The sequence below is a fragment of the Caenorhabditis briggsae genome, assembly GCF_000004555.2.
Source record: "Caenorhabditis briggsae complete genome, chrIV, whole genome shotgun sequence".
NCBI lineage: Eukaryota > Metazoa > Nematoda > Chromadorea > Rhabditida > Rhabditidae > Caenorhabditis > Caenorhabditis briggsae.
In genome coordinates, this window is record NC_013487.2 from 3336925 (window position 1) to 3355047 (window position 18123).

The window sequence follows — 18123 nt, forward strand, 5'->3', positions numbered from 1 at the left end:
AAAACGGGACAGTTCTACTTTAGGACAATTCCACTTTCGCCTTTTCTGCTTTCGGACAGTTTTCATTCCGTAAATTTTGAAATTTGGAAGTATTTAGATTCAGAAACATTTCATTTTCTACTATTTCATTTTGGGAAATATCCGATCCGTCGTACCACCAAAAATTCTAGTCATTTCCGGAATTTACAAAATCCCGTGTGAAACTAAAAACACTTCTAGGCTCGAAAAACGAGACAAAACAATCATGTTGAAATTAATGAGAGCCAAGACTGAAATGTTCGGCAAAAGAAAAGTAACACTGTCGCGAAAATTGGCCTGAAAAAAAAATCAATTTCTAAACGACATTAACACTTTATAGCAAGAACAATAAAGCAAAATCAGATGAAATGTATCAAATATTATTCTCCTCTTCGTATTCCGGACAGATTCTGCAAATGCACTCCTTGCAGTTATCGTCGTATTCAGATTGATTCATTTTTGCGGGAATCACCATAAGACGAAAAAATTGATAAACATCATGAATATTATATCTGTCTGGATCCTTCAATTAAGCATGAAAATCCTGAATGAGTTATTTTCTTTCCACAATTTTTTTTTCATAAAAAGTATGACACAAAATGAACAATGTGACAATGAGAAGTGAAAACTTTCTGTCGTAATTTTTGAAAATTCGGAAATTTTCAGATTCTGAAGTTCCGAAGTTCTCAGATTCCGAAATTCTAAGAATTCTGAGATTTTTGAGCTCTGAAATTCAGGTATTCAGAAAATCTATGAAAATCAAAACAAATTGTACCCCCGAATCACAAGCATTGTCTAAATGAAATGAGTTGTACCCCGGAATCAATTGTAGTTTGTACCCCGAATCACCAATTTTGCACCTCTGAATCAGTTGTACCCCCTTGTACCCCCGAATCATTGTTCCCTCCGAAATTTTGGCCACTTTCAAAAGCAAAGGAGCCGAGAAAGTGTACTAAAACGCGCAAAAATATCCATTATAAGAACTATAGAATTGTGTCAAAATAGCAATTGTGTCAGAAATAGCGACTGTAATCACACATAGCAACTGGTACATTCTATATCAATTGTGCCTTTGAAATTTGAAAATATATAGCAATTGTGTCAAATATAGCAATTGTGTCATAGCAACTAGGTATATAGCAATTGTTCCTTTATAGCAACTCTTTAGATAACAACAATTCTCATAGCAATTGTCTATTTGCCCTCATTCGTGTATGAGATATGAAAGAGTGATCAACCAACGAAATATTTATCATAATATCAAAAATATTTAGTCGGTTGACTACTTTTTGATATCTTCTACTCGAATCAAGATCAATGGGCTCAAAGTTGATGGTTTGGGTGGTCTTCTATTGAAGTGTTTACAGTAAGTTGGTGATTGCGTTTTTCAGATGGAAAATTAGGGAAATATGCGATGGACATCACTTTACATGAAAATGTATATAAAAATATAAATTGGTTTTATTTTTCAAGAAAAATTACACGAAATTGAAGAAAAATACAATAGAGTACCCATTTTGATATTTCCAAAAATATCACATTTCAGCAGAATTTTAAAGCAAAAATTACAGAAAAAAAGAAGAAACCCAGGGAAAAAGAGCCTAAACCGGTGCCTACAAAAACGGGGATAATTAGAGAGAGTAATTAAGAAAATTAATTAGCGAGGATAATTCCTTTTACAGATGCTCAATAATCACGTCTGGTTGTTCATCGGCGGCTTCCTGTATACAAAATATTGATTTTTGGAAAATTAGGAAATAATTAAAAAAGTTTTATTGGGTAATTTAATAATTAAATAATCAATTAACAAAAAGAATGAAAAGCACAAAGGGTTGAAAACGGAAAGCACACACTGCACAAGAAATGAGATCGATTACGGTAGAAGTAGAGAAAATAAATAAAAGTGGCCTAGGAAAAATCTAGGCCACCAGCACACAAACTAAAATTTTAAAACTCCTAAAAATCACACAAAACAATATTTATACAACGGCCAGCGGGGAAAGTCGCAAAACTTCACATTTCCTCGCTATACCTGAGTTTCTCTCGAGATCCCTAGGCTCCGCCCTTTTTTCCCATTTCCATGGATTACGGTACCTTGCAGTGGTGATGGTTCTTTTGCGTAGGCGGGACGATATCCGTGAGACCTGTATGAAGATAGTAACAACACACTAATGAGTACGGTATTACGACACGGTTACGATTACGGTAGAAAGGAGTACTGTAGAAGTGAAGCCGTGCTTTTTGATAGAAGTGAAAAAAAAAACTTACCAGTCTTCAGTATTTACATCTAGTGTATGAGGAACAACGTTCTGGGGGCGGCTACCATCAATTGGAAGTGACATCGGAGGTGTGGAGCTGGATGACGTGGATCCCTGGAAGAATTGGAATTTTAGAATCTTCTGGAATCTTCTGGAGGAGTTGAACTTGTTTGCTTAACACTGGAGGTGCAAGATACAGTAGTCAGAAACTCACCTCTGGAACACTAGACATCAAAATCGGCTGATAGTCGTCTGAAGTCGGATGAATCTTTGAATTCGACCCTTTGCCACGTAGATTATCCACATTTTTGAACAGTTTTCCTTTGAGAATGAGCTCTCCGAATCCTTGCGAATGTGAGAACGCGTAGCCGGATCGGAGGGATCCGCGAACACTTCGACGAGTGGCTGCTGTTCGTTTGAATGTGGTTCTGCAAAAAAGTGTTCTCTCTCTGAACTGTTGAACAAGTGAAGAATGGGTTTAATGGAAGTTCTGAAACTGAAACATTTTTCAACCGACGTCCAGTAAAAAATTACAAATCGCTCCTATAAAAGTGGTTCAAAAATTTCGAATTCGTCTGAAAATTTGAGAGTGTACTGAACAAAAATAGAGCTTCAATTTTGTAGTTGACAACTTTTCTGTCGAAAATCATCCAAGTGAGATGAACTGCTGCAAGAAGTCTTGAAGGTAGTTTTGGCATTTAGTTAATTTCAAGCCATGTAGATATTTCAGAAAAACTTAAATCAAAAAGTTATTAACTACAAAATTGAAGCCCGATTTTTTTAGTATACTCTGAAATTTTTAGACAAATTGAAACATTTTTGAATACTTTCGTAAGACTCCAAAGTTTGTGGTTTTTAAAACCAAAACCGAACAAATGGTAATGTGTGGATTGGTTTGATTGCGCAATTCCAAACAAGATTTGAAAAAAAACAAACTTCTTATCATCTTTGCTCGATGGTTTCTTGCCCATTTTCCTTCGAATTCTCAGTCGATCAGCAAACGACGGATGTGTATCAAACCAGAAGAATCGATTTAACATAACCGGAAGCAACAATACAACAGAAACCATAAGAATCGAGAACCAGAAGTGAGGAGTGACCATTGTTCGAAATGCGACACCATAGGAAATAGATGATGATGTTTTGACAATCCAAGACACTGGTAACCATTCGTATAACAAGAAACACACTAAAAAGTAGAGAACTAGAGATCCCCAAATTGTGAAATGTGAGATTGCTGTCCAGTAGCTGGTGTCGAAGGCTATCTGAAATTTTTTTGATTGATTGCGGGGTTATTGAGGTTGTTCGTTTTTTTTTCTAGAAGGTTCTATCTTATATGTAGATGATTAGAAGAAAAATGTACAAAGATTTTCCGCAAATGCTCTAATAGAACTCTAACTTGTGCTCTAACAGAAATTGAGATAATGAAGGTAAAAGAAAAGAATAGGGGGGAGTGTTCGCACTAAAGAAACAGATCATAAAAAGGTTTATGAACTTTTGGAAACAGTGAATTTATTTAAAACCACATAAGGAACTCTTCGAAAGGGTTTTCAAATTTGATTGATACCAAAAACACGGTAAATGTGCTAAAAACTATTTTTCAAACCTACTGTTTCAGAATTTTCAGATAACTAGATGAGCTTTATAACTTCAGTTTGCGTATCCCTTCAAAAGCTTGATGAATTTGCATTTCTCTTGTTTTCTAAACGTTATACCGAATCAATTAACTCTAGAATTTTCAGAAGTTTTCGCACGAAATTTGAAAAAAATGGGTTCAGCGTTTTGGAAACAAAGATTCCAATTATGTTCAACCGTTTTAAACCATTTTAAAAAATTTGACAGTTTCAGAAGTTTCAGAAAATGTTTTCATGTAATACTTTTTTAAATTAAAAAATACCATCCAAAATTTGAGTTGGCCAAGACTATTGAAAATTTTGGAATGTGTCTGTTCGAAAAATAAATCCAGAAATATGGAAATAAAATTCGAATTTTTCATGATGTTCACTTCAATCTTTCAAAAAAAAGGCACTGTTTTAGAAAAGTCATAAATTGGGTTCCAAATTTCGAATGCATTACTCGATGACAGTCATTAGGTTTTTCAAGATTCTTTATAAATTTAGGAATGATAAAATTCAATTTACCTGTCCAGTAACCACAACGATCAATGCCGTGAAAGTTGTAAATGCCAATGCCGAATAATCATCCAAATCCTTTCCAGAAGAAGCAGCAGCGTTGTAAAATGCCCCATAAGGAATGAAAAATATTACAAGCGAGCTAAAAAACCATTTTTTCAAAAGGAAAGCTTTTCAAATCCCTCACCTAAACATTCCATGAAGTACAGAATAGATGAAAATCCTCATATTGAAAAACAAGTTGAACTGTCCGGGAAGATACAATTTTGGGTATCTCAACGAGTAATGATCATCCACATCCTGATCCAAACTTCCCATTGCTAAAACTGGAAGAGCCGTGAAGAACAGGTTGTAACAGGCAATGAGAACAGCATCGAAAACTGTTTGAGCCGAGTATCCGCAGAAGAATGAATACCAGAAATTGGTGAGTGTAAATGCAAAGTTCTTGTAGAAAAAGTAGCGAAGGAACTTGGCCATTCTGATGTACGACCATCTGCCGTGGACCAGTAGAAGACGTTCGAGGTATTTGAATTGGCCGACAGAGTAGTCGGATGCCAGTACTGCCTGCATTCCTTCTTGTCCTACAAATTGGATATAGAAAAATCAATCAATGTTTCATAATTCTATCTATTGCTTTTTCACTAATGTTAATTAGGTTAATTAATGTGTCATGATGCTGTCTTTACTAATAACAAACACTATAGCAAATGTATACAAGCTACCACCCGATTTCATCTATTTTGCTGAGACTGGCGAATCATTTCAAATCATTTTCAATTCGTTTTCTTGAAAGGGATAAAAGCGAGGAAGTTGTCGTTTTATCAGTATGCTGGTGAGGTCTAATAGTGTCTAAACCCCAACGGAGATCATTCTCCTCTTTTCGTGCAGTGAGATATGCCCACCGTTTTTGCCCCTAACAATTTCCATTTTTGGACTACCATTTTATTTGTATTTCTATCTGACCTCAGATCAACTGAAATCAATCACCAATTTGTGGAGGTTAACAACGAAGATGCACCCTTTCGAACAAACTTCACAACCTGGATTCATCAATTTGAAAAATGAAAATTCTTGTTGGACGAAAATCCCCCTTCAAAAAAGCATACGGGCTCAGTTTTGGACGCATTAAAAACCGGGATTGAAAGGGACCCGTCTCAAACTGTGCGGAATATATCAAGTACATCAGTGGCAAGTTTTTCGTCAAAAAGCCATTAATTGGGAACTCTTGGCAAAGTAAAAAAAGTGGGAAGATATGGATCACACCTTTTCGCTCAAAGCAACTTTGTTTCATGTGTGGGCACCTGTTTGAATCTTCTCATCCTGCGTTGCACACATGAATGTTGATGTTAAATCATTACTAGTGGCGATAAATGAGTAATTTATGATTACTATAAACAACAATCCAAGTGGGTTGACAAAGGCACTCAACCGCCAGACGTCCCGAAACGTGAAATTAACGTTAAAAATGGTATGTTTTCGGCATGGATGTCTACCAAGGAGTGGAGTATTGGGAGCTGCCAGATAATGGTGTCACTTTTATGACCGATACCTATTTTTGTCAGGCGACATAACTCAGACTCCATGTGGATCTCCATTGGAGAGAAACACAAATGCTTATTTTCAAAATCGAAATTCGCAACCTCATGCGGGAAGGAGAACGGAGACCAATTTCACTGGATACGGCTGAACGGTTCTGTCTCATCTACAGTATAGTCCAAACCTTGTACTGTCTGACTACCCCCTATCCAGCCATTTCTACCGACATCTTGATTGAAAAAAATTCACTTCAAAGCATGATGTCAAAAATGGGTTGACCTGATTTTTAATGCGCTGTGACCGGAGTTCTGGAAGGAAGGCATCCACAATTTGGTGGGTCGTTGGCAGATAGTCACTGATAACAATGGTCAATATCTTAAATTTATCTGACATTGTTTTGACCTTTTTTATATCGAATGGAAAGGACTTTCCGAACAACCTAATATTATAGACCTTATGAAACCGAAAATCTCCTTCAAAATCCTTCTTACCAGAAATTCCAACTCCAATATGTGCTGTCTTGATCATACTAACATCATTGGCACCATCTCCAATTGATAGAGTCACTGCTTTTTTGTTCCGTTTCACCAAATCGACTACTTGCGCTTTTTGAAGCGGTGTCACACGACAACAGATGACTGCCTGGAATGAGAAAATGATTTCAGAATCTGATTTTTAGAATGGTACTGTAGGAAAACGGAAAACTTTCTAAAAAAGTTGTTTCTGTTTCATGTAGGTTTAATGACGGTTCCTATTTATTTTTTTTTCAGTGACGTTAATGTATAATAAAAAATTGTTTCATATTTAACTTTGACCCAATTTATCTCGGTTCATGTTAGAGATATCAAAAAGTGGTCAACTGATAAAATGTTACTCATAATATCATAATCATCTTATCAGTTGACCAATTTTTTAAATCTCTCACAGGAACCGAAATAAATTGGGTCAATGTTAAGAATCCCTCCAAATCCAGATTCAATCCAGAACTATTGAAAAAAAGACGTTATCTAATAGAATGAGTAACTGAAACTGTAAAATCCTGAAACTAAATTTTGAACAGAATCTCATGATTTTCCAATTTTTAGACACAAAAACTCACATTACACATACAAGCCACTTCCAAAAACGTCCTTTCGAGTCTTGGTCCCAATGCGAACGCCAATGAATCTCCATTGATGACCAAAGCCACGCCTCCAGTTTCGTTTTCAGCCAATTCCGCAGATTTTAAGTCGGGAGTGACAATGTTTCCTGGAGAATTTGAGTTAGCTTGTTCAAAAATTTCTAGTACAACCGCAATATTGAAATTCATCAAATTAGCAAATCCTATTATAAATTGCCACACCCCTAATTACCATTTGAGCTCAATTATCTCAATTTTTTTAAAGAGGTATCAAAAATGTCTTAACTGATAAAATAGTTGTTATCTTTTGTTTAAGATTTTGTCAATTCTTACAGGACAACAAGATAAATTGGCTCAATGTTAAGGTTAAAAAAAACCCACTATCCATACTCCTTGCAGATGACACAATATCCGAATCCTCATGAATCGTCTCGATTTCAATTCTTGGCTTTGATCCAGGTCCTCCGGGTGATGGCTGGAAATAAATCGATATTTAATTTGAAATAAAGATTTTGAAATAGGCAACTAAAAAGGGATGCACCAGAATTGAGCAGCCAAAAACAATAAGAATGGTTTCATTAGTTTTTTCAAACCCTTGTCGATTTGTCCATGGAATCTAGCAAACGAATAATCTCGTTTATATAGATATCCACTTCTTCGGAACGTCGGAATTCTGGGGGTCGGGGTTTCTAGGATGGATTTATGCTCTATCGAACAGATCAGTAGATTTAAAAAAAGTTCTCGGAACTTCTGGAAGTCTTGAAACGGCATCGTTTTTCAAACATTTTTTCCTGTTTCATCAACTTTGTAAATTGAAATTCTGTCTTTTTGTTCTTGATTTTTATTCAACTCACCAACGCCAAAATCTGCTCAAAAGTGTTTCTGGTGTCCTTCAGCTGCACTTCAACTTCAGATTCTGTTTGTCCGTCAACGACTACAATTTCCTTGGTTTCGTCAGTTAGCAATCGACATGAGTAGGCAATGTTGATGGCGGTTTCCTGGAAAAAATATGGATAACTTTAAAATTAGTATAATATTTAATCACTATAAATTTTTAGCCCTTTTGTAACAGAGACATTTTTCGTAGGACCCAAACAAATGATACTGAAACGCCCTAACTTTGACTCAATTTATCTATTCTTTTGTCCATCAAAAAAAAATCAATCAGTCAAAAAATTCCAAAATGTCATGTTCCCCATGAAACCGTAACATTTTAATCACCGTCTTATCTCCAGTCAACACCCAAATCTTAATATTCGCTTCGGATAGCCTTGCAATCGCTTCTGGTACCCCATCCTGTAGTTTATCCTCAATTGCAGTGGCTCCAATTAATACCAAATCCTTCTCGATTTCCTCATACAACGCATCCACCGCGGATTCTCGATTCTGCATTTGTGCGGAAGCTGTTTTGACACGTTGCTCCCAATCGGAAAAGTATCCTGGATCAATGTCTTTGTAGGCAAGGCATAGTGTTCGGAGACCGATATTGGCGAAATCGGCGAGATGAGTGTTGGTTGAGGTTCGCATGATTTGAGATGTTGAAGGCTGTAAAAAAATTTCCTTATTGATGGAATTTAAATGATTATGTTTAATAACTTTTCAAAACGGTCAGATTTTGGAAAAGATTAGTATTGATAGAATTCAAATGGGCTTGAGTTAATGAACTTTTTGAAACAGAGACTTTATATTTCTACAGTACCTGAAAAAACGGAAAAGTAGTTAACTTTGATACCCTACAAAAGTAGTTAAGAAGTTTTCGATTTGTCTGAAATTTTCAGGGTACACTAAACAAAACTAGAATTTCAATTTTGTAGTTGACAACTTTTTAGTCTTGATTCATCCAAGTGAGATATAGCAGCGCTTCAAAGAAATCAACTCACATGTATCCTTTGCATAATCATCATATCCGCTCCTTTGCAATACAGCCTAATCTTCCCATCTGATCCTCTCACAATGACCGACATCCGTTTCCTCTCATTATTAAAATCCAAAATTGACAACAAATCATGTGTCTCCTCATTTCCCATCACCTCAATCGTAATACTCTGCGGTGTTCTTGCTCGGAATACATAACCGAAATTCCGGGCGGCCGATGTGAGAGCATGTTCATCGGGTGACTGTGCCTGATACACTAGTTGCCCTTTATCTCGTTCTGGCATTACAGTATGACACAGCGCCAATAATCTCCAGAATTGATCGATTTCTGGTACTTGGCGTTTTGTGGCGTCTAGAAGATTCTTGTCGTAGAATTTGAAGGTTGGTTCGGAGGATGAGTTCCATGAGAAGTTGAGAGATGGTGTTTTCTAAAATTTTACTGTTTCAAGTAGTTGTGATAATTGATATATTGAAATTAGTTTATTAGTGGTTAGTGGTATTGCAATTTTTATAAAAGTCTCGTAGAGCACATTTGAAATCCTGAACTTACATCGGTTGGTTCTATAACCTCTCCTTTGTTGTCATACACATCTCCATACGATATTCCATTGATGGTACACTGAAAAATATTTACTGTAGCGTATTCATGATAAAAATTAGAATCGAAATTTTCAAGTGATAAACTATACGATCTCTAAAAAAATCGCTTACCTTATTAAAAGTCATAATATTTCTTGTCAATGTTCCAGTCTTATCACTGAAAACATACTGTACTTGACCCAATTCCTCATTCAAAGTTGTCGTATGCGCCTTGGCTGGAACACTTTTCTCTCCATTTTCATAGTACATTTTGGTGTCGTAATTGATCCATAACGAATGGATAAATCGAATGATTTCGACGGAAACGTAGAGAGAAATCGGGACTACTGTATTCAGCAAAATGATGTAGGAGAAGAATTGTAGGAAGGCAATTAGAGCAATTTGACGGCCACCTGGAAGTTGGGAATTATAAAGGCCTATAGCTTTGAGTCAGTCTCTTTCGTTCCCTGGAAAAAATAAAGAAAAGTTGTTAACTGATAAATGTTTGTTGGTGTTAAGATTATTATTTTGCTATTTTTTAATGTCTTTCACCGGAACGAATGTAGGTCCCTACTGTCATAGTTTTCTTCTTCGTTATGGGTCCTAAAATATTGGCTCTGTTACAATGATAACATAATATACTATTAAAATTCCCTAAATATAATATTTTTATCAACCGACGTGATTTACCTCTCTGCTCCGGACTTGGTACAATATCATCCCATGGCAAATAAATCGTGAAATATCTTCCAGTTTGATACTCCCATACAGCACACAAAATCGTACAAATTAGACACATGGCGATCAAAAAGAGCACGATTCCGACGATGAGAATGTTCAAGAATCGATCTAGGGAAGTTCTCTTGAATTTCGTTTTTCCACTGTTCATCATCAATTTTGTGTCTTTTCCAGCAAATACCACCACTCCGTAGCACCTGGAATTTTTTTTCAGTTTCAATAAGTTTATAGTTTGCTTGAGATTTGGTGACAAATATTAAATTTTTTTCATGCAAAATATCCTCTGGAGCTCTTACCATCTGGTATTCTTCAAAATGCATCCTCTCAACAAGATGTTATCATTGCTGATACCGTATTCCTGATTATTCCACATTAGCTTTCCTTGAAACTTATCCAATTTGTTGTTGGGGGGTTCGCACACGATTTCTCCTGGAAAAAAATTCTATTTCAAATTTCTGGTATTTTTAGGTTTAAATTTAATTAATGATCCAATGTGACATAGGTCATAGGACATCTAACAATCAATTTACAGTTGAAAATGATCAACTTCGGGTGCCTAAAAACTTATCCAGAATTTTTCAATTTTTCTGCGAGTTTCTGATTGTGAGTATACTAAACAAAACTAGAGCTTTAATTTTGTAGCTGACAATTTTTCTTTGACAGCTTTCAACTAAAAATAAACAAAATTAATTAGTTTTTGCCTGGTACTGTACATAGCAATGCCATTGAGCTACGCGTTTGGAAATATAGACGGCTGGTACTGTAATTAAAGTTAACTAACCATCAAACCTAGTGATTCCATCCAAATCATCGCCCATCACTTGGGTACATGACATGGCTCCTCGATTTTTTAAATTCGTTTCTCCATCCAATTCCATTGTTTCAATAAAACATACTCCATATGGTTCAGATGTGGATAGCAGTAGGAGATCCGCCTGGAAATTTTAATCAATTTATACTTCTAATGTTTCTTGGGCATAGAAAAGGATAAACCTCAAATACCTAAGAAGCTTCAACGACTCTGACTGAAGATACATAATTTTTACTGTTTCATAATGGACATATCTTTTTCACAATAACCCAGATTTCGATTCAATTTTAAGATATATTTTTGAGTCCAAACGGTTATAGAATTTCAATCTTCACTGTTTTAAAACACACTATTTTCTACTGTTTCCGAATAGTTATATCAAAACTCCAATATTCCAAATCTTCAATCCATCGGTAGGATGCAGAAAAATCAAACTCACCGCCACAAACTGATTGCTCATCATTCGTATCACATCACCCACTTTCACATTACTCCAATCCTCTTCACACAGACTTCCGTTCCTTACTACATACGATTTTCGACCGTTTACATTTCGATCAGACACGTGGCGTTGCTGGAAATGTACAGTTTCTAGTTTTTGCTCATTTTTCCCGGAGGGTTCCTATGAATCATAGCTTGAGTTGTAGTTCACCTATCACGCAAACGAGATACAGTAATATTTTTCAGAAACTTACCACATCATCATACCCATCTTTTATCGCTGAGAAGGCTAGCACTATCACCAGTGGAACTGCCGTTGAATACCATGAAATTGATGAGATTTGAGGGATAAACTGGAATTTTTTTGTTGGGAACTTTAAAACTTCAAGAAAAATAGTACCTGTAATATCATCAGAACTAAAAAATAAAAGTTGGCTATCCGCTGAAATTGCTCAAACAGATTCTGCGGCACAAATGTGATTATGTTGTATTTGGACGTTTTGATTAGGTTATCCTGAAAATTTCTGTTTCATTAATCTTAAATTTGTGGAACAGGAAAAACATTTTGCTCCGAGGTCTTCTTACAGTAATTTCAAACTCACCGCATACTTAAATTGAGCATTATATTCCCTATCGTTGGCTCGTAACCTCCTTTCCGTCGGCGCATTTTTTTCCTTCGATGTGCTCGCACAACATGGAAACCAACTGAACATGCCACGCCCACTTTCAGATGGTTTTTTAGTTGGTTTTTCTGGAAATATTAAAAAAAAATTTTATTACTTCAAAAACCTATAAATTTCACCGTTCTTCAATTTTGAATTCAGTTAACAAGACGCATTTTAATTAAAAAACTAACAAGTAAGTGAAAAACTACAGTAAGTGAAAAACTACAGTAACAGCTAAATTAAAAGACGCAGACAGTTAGACTGTCTTACTGTCTGTGTCTCTAGCCTTCTAGTTTCAAGTTGCCGTATCTTGGCTTCTAGTATGGCTAGAAATGTGATTTTCGTTGCAAAATCAGACATTCAAACTTGACAAGTTTGAACTAGAATTAAAATTTTAGGAGTTTCTTTGTAATAAAAGGTACATTAACTTTGACCCAAATTATCTGAGTTCCTGTAAGAGGTATCAAAAAATGTCAATTAATAAAATGTGTATCATTTTAGTTGAATATTTTATCAGTTGATCATTTTTTGATATCTCTCCTATGAAAAAAGATAAATTAAGTCAAAGTCGATAAATCCTTTTGAATCATCGAAAAAAACAACTCACCGTTCTTCTTATCGTTATCGAAGCCCTGTTTCGGGTCGTTGTAAATTGGTACGACAGGTGCTGAAAAAATACAAATCGGATCAGAATTTTTTTTTGATACACAAAATTAAATAGTTTGGGGAAACAATGAAATTTTTTGAAAATTCAGATTCTAGATTTTTTTAAATTGTAGTATTTGTCAGATTAGACACACCAAGCAATATTGAATCTTGTTCAATCCAATTTTCTCAAAAACCTGAAAATGTAAAAAAAGTGTGACGACCGAGACTATACAAAACGACAAAAAATAGAAGCTCAATGGCACAGAGAAACAAAAAACGAAAGAAAGAAAAAAGTGACTAACACCGATACATACATGGAAACACAGCACATTGTCTGAAACAACGTGTATCAGGGAGGGAAATTGTGAAAAAAAGAAGGAGGAATAGAAAAAATAGAGAGTTTTAGGGAGGCGGAGGATGGGGGTGAATCACTGATAACGCCATTTTTTGTGGGGAGGGGGAGAAAATGTATATTTTATAAAATATAGAAGGGGAATTCTGGAGTTTTTGGGAATCTGGGAATCTACCGTAAAACCTCTAATAGAACGACACCCGGATCGTCCACTTTGAGCCTATATATCTCACTTCATTTGAAAGATATCAAAAAGTGATTAACTGATAAAATGTTTATCATATCATCAGCTACATTTTATCAGTTGACAACTTTTTAATATCTTTTAAATCAAGTGAGATATACAGGCTCAAAGTGGACGATCCGGGTGTCGTTCTATTAGAGGTTTTACGGTATGCTGACTTACTGCTAAACTATGTCACGGCCGGCCGCGGCCGACCGTCATTTTCTACAGCTTTGACTTAAAGAATCTCAAATTTCGCAATTAATAATTAAAACTCACCAAAAAAAGATTACATTTTTTAAAGTTTTGAAATCTTATTGAAAATTTGAAACAGCAAAACTTAGATGGCCGCTACACGGCCACAGCGGGACTTGCTCTTTGGGCTCAATTATCTCCGTTCCCATAGGCCATATCAAAAACCTGAATCTACAAAAATTTTGCTAGTATTATGATAAATCTTTTATCAGTTGACAAATTTTTGATATCTCTTATAAGAACCGAGATAATTGAGCTCAATGCGTTAGTGCAAATTTTACTAAAGAAAAGATCTTCCAAAAAAATTAAAAACCAACTTGAAACAGTAAAAAACTGATATCATTTTTACGCATTTTACCACTTCAACTTTTTTATTTTCTTTTCGTCTCTCTTATTAATTTTATATCACTTGTGTGTTCCGTTCTACTTAATAGGAAACTCATTGATTGACGTTAAATTATTCGTTCTTTTGCCTTTTTAAAGTTTGAAAAATGATGAATCACATAGAACTAGATCAAGTCAGAGAAAATGAATCATTTCGGAGGGAAAAGTGTGACTTTTTGAGCACACTTTATTTTGGAAAAAATTGTATATTTTAAAATATCATTGCCAAATCTGATTAAATCATCAGAATTGCCTCGGATCTGTATGGTCATTCTGAAACCGGTGTTTCATAGTTTTTTCACATTGAGAAAAAACATTGGAACTTCAAAACAAAAGGAAATCAAAAAGAATTTGTAGCGACAAGAATTGATTATTGAGTTCAAAAACTTGAGCTACGAAAATTATTGATTGGAATCAGTAATTTTTGGAAGAAAATAGTAAAATCCGTTTTACTTCAAACACAATTTTTTGTTCTTGGAAACTGGGCCATTAACACCAATAATCAATAAACAAATTACAAAATTACAAATTACAACAAAGTAAAGTTTTAAATGTTTTACAAAGTTTTCGAAACAGGAATTTCTCATGCATATAGGTTTTGAGAAGAGTGAGATATCAAAGAAGATTCAACCCTGAATCTATTCCAACAATATTGAAACGGAAACTTTTCAATTTGATCCAAAAAAATTTAAATATCAATATCTTTTCAACCAATTGAAACATAGAAAACAAGTTTTATACTCCAAATCCACCCACAAAGTTTTTGAAATTCCTCAAAAATGATATCACAACAAATAATCAATAAATGATGAAAGATGGAGAGAGAGAGAGAGAGAGAGAGAGAGAGGGGAAGAGAACGCGGGAAAGTTAGGTTTACGAGTATTAAATATCTCTATGTTTGCCCTCTCAATGACAGTCCACCTAACCCTCTCGAATTTTCGGATATAAAGAGGAGGAGGGGCCGGTGCCAATTTACATAAGCCATCGGACAGGATTATCGGGGTGGGTATGTGTTGTATGATGTTATGTTCTGCTATATTTAATGTGTACTATGTTCCCGTTCGATAATAGTTCAGTTTAGATCCCCAAAGTTTCGAGAGAAAAGTTTAGGAATTTCAAAAAATCCTACTCATAATTTTTTAACGTTGTTTCAAATGAAACAAGATTATCTATGAAAAATGTGAAACAGGAGTTAATTTTTTTTTGTGAAAAATAGAAGTTTGTTGGGTGAAACTTATAAGCTGTCGAAATCCGGCCTAGGGCATGGGAACGCCGTTTCTTACGCTCAGAAACCAGAAAAACCAATAATCAGCTGTAATCTCAAAAGTATCGGAATCCAAAATCTACAATTTCGTGTGCTAATTATTTATGTTGAAAGGGTGAAAGGTTAATTGGAAAACCAATAGCTTTAGAAAGTTAATGCAACTTGTGAAACATTATTATTTAGAAAAATTACTTAAAAATGACTTACTTCAAGTTTTTTTATGTTTTAAGTAAAACAAATGAACAAGAACAAGAATTTGAAATTCTGTAAAATTCATCAATTTTCAAAAACCGATTTTTTTTGTGATCGAAAAGCTATACTCTCTCTACAAAAAAAAATCTGGGCAAGGGGCGGGGCTTACGCGACACGCCCCTTTATGAAAATTCCGAGAAAAAGATCCCCAAAAAAGTGTGCGCCACTGTTGCAAAAAGGGGCGTATCAGGAACGCACCCTTTTTCGGCTGCGGCGCGCCAACGTTTTATTGAAGTATATTTCGAAAATCGCTTCAACTTTTCTTTAGGTTTTTAACAAGCAACGGCACTATGGAGCCAACCATTTACCAAAAAATTATTAGGAATTCAAAATTTTTTGAAACAGGGTTTAAAAAACTCTTCAAGAAAAGATAAACATTTTCAAAAACTTGATACACTTTGAGAAGTTATTGATCCACTCTAATGTTGTCAACACAGGTAATGGAAAACAATGTCGTCGTGAATTTAGACAATTTTCACAACCAGGAACTATTTGGAACCTTTGAAACTGCAAATTTTTTTTCAAAATAATTTTCGCAATCATAGAATAGAAAAATGAGTCAAGTTATCAAGAAAAAAAGGTTTTTTTTCTTTCGGATGAGTCATAAAAAAAGAGTTCGAGCCAACTTATATATGAGTGAGCATATGCGTCAGACCACAAGTATTAATGCAAATATACATATTGGAAAATTTTCTGTGTTGCAAAGAAATATGGAAAAATTGAAGATAAGAGGTAGAAGGAAAGGTCAGAGAATGGGTCATGAAAGGAAGTTTTAAATAAAAAGGATAATGTTTCAACTTATTAGTATTTTTTTGGGTTTCAAAATTTCAAATGATTTTCACAATCAGAATTGAAGCTGATGTAAACTTTAAAAAACCGATGAGCAATAAAATTTTGTGGTCCATATGAAACAGAAAGTTTTAAAGCATGCAGTACTACCTAAAAAGAAAGGTTCCTAGTTGAAGATGGTCGACTTTGAATAGTACTTCAAACTAACCCGGTTGTTCTGAAAATTTCAGAACTTCTGAAGCAAGTGTAGAACTTCAAAATAGAATGCAAGAGACGCAGATAGTTAGAGTGGCTCGTTGTCTGAGTCTCTAGCCTTCTAAACTCCAAGTTGCTATGCTGTCAGTCGTACAATTTCGGACATTCAATATTAACAATTTTTACTAGAAGGACCATTTGGAACTCGTTTTTTCGTAGTACTGTAGTTTCAATATTTTAAAAAACATGCAGCAGAATTACAGAAAATGGGCGGGGCTTAACTTTTTAAACCAAATATGATTTTACAAAAAAACATGTTACAAGTTTTTATCAAATTTTGGAACATATGATTCTGTTCAATGGATCGGATTCAAGAGATCAGTAGATCAGTACTGTAGTTTCTTGAATAAACTCGAAGGAAAAAACCATGCGGCAGAACTACCAAAAGGGGGGGGGCTAATTTCATTTGACAATAAAAGAAAAGAATATTAACGAAGCTGTAATTTTGCAAAACATAAAAAATTTCACGTTTCAAGATGTCGTTATAATTCGGGACACATGGTTTTGGTCAATGGACTATGTAAGCAGACATTTTAACAAAAAAAACATTTTTTAAACAACAGTAATTCATGTAACTCACCTCTTCTGACTCTTGGACCATTTGGTCCCAAAATCAAATCAAAATCATTCACTTTCTTGATCTTTTCTTTTTTAGGAGTTGATTTTTTGAATTTCTTCGAAATCTTGGATACTTTGGAGGACTTGGAAGTCTTGGAAATCTTTGAGACCTTGGAGGCCTTTGAAGATTTTGATTTTTTGGAAAATTTGGAAGTTCCAGATTCCGGAGTGCTTGACTTGGATTCTTTAGTCTTCTTCTTCTTCTTCTTTGGCACCCCAGCTGGCCGAATTTTAGCATTTTTAGTCTTCTTTTTGTCTTTTTTGGCTCCTCGAACTTTGATTTTCGAGAAATCGCCTTCTTTAAGGCTCATTTTCAAAATATAAAAAGTTAAAGCAAAAAGAATAGAAAGTGAAAGTTTTTAGCGATTTAGCGGCGGGGGACGGATGGCTGAATAGCATTTTGCTAGGAAACCGCTACGAAAAAAAACCAATTTCGTTGAAATAGATGATGTTGCTCGGGGAGCTCAAAAAAGAAGAAGAAGAAAGAAAAGCACAACGAAACAAAAACAAAAAGTGGGTGGAATCGTAGTTTGGAGTGACGTAGAAGTTATTTATTACGAAATGAGCAGGAGAGCTACACGATTGCTATTTCTTTGAGTTCAATTATTTCGGTTCCTGTGAAAGATATAAATTAAGAAATAGACACAACCAGAATATCAGAAACTTCAAAAAATAAAAAAATTTGAAGAATTCAGAAAATCCAAAATGCCTGAAACAGTAGAAAAATTTTGATTTCAAACGCATAAAAATCTAGAAAAGCTAGGCCATATGAAAATATTAATATTCTGTTTTTGGACATTCAGAAAGCACATTAAGGGCTGTCATTGAACGTTTGGTAGACGATGTTTCCAGAATCACAAATTTCACAAAAAAAAACTTCCTGTTTCAGTAAGAAATTAATTTTTTCAGA

The 18123-nt window shown here is 34.9% G+C and overlaps 1 protein-coding gene across 1 annotated transcript; it reads right to left on the minus strand.

Moving 5' to 3' along the window:
• Positions 1 to 2044: 2044 nt before the first annotated feature.
• On the minus strand, positions 2045 to 17524 carry Cbr-tat-2 (the record flags this gene model as incomplete). Its single annotated transcript, XM_045244965.1, has 25 exons — positions 2045 to 2162; positions 2287 to 2417; positions 2491 to 2704; positions 3213 to 3541; positions 4418 to 4550; positions 4596 to 4989; positions 6301 to 6319; positions 6398 to 6586; positions 7032 to 7192; positions 7446 to 7539; positions 7658 to 7753; positions 7919 to 8062; positions 8286 to 8609; positions 8945 to 9367; positions 9490 to 9558; positions 9651 to 9955; positions 10209 to 10453; positions 10553 to 10685; positions 11038 to 11191; positions 11507 to 11641; positions 11763 to 11861; positions 11909 to 12022; positions 12111 to 12259; positions 12781 to 12840; positions 17176 to 17524. 25 exons carry the CDS (start codon positions 17522 to 17524, stop codon positions 2045 to 2047), a joined length of 4581 nt encoding a protein of 1526 aa, XP_045094618.1.
• Between the last annotated feature and the right edge of the window lie 599 nt (positions 17525 to 18123).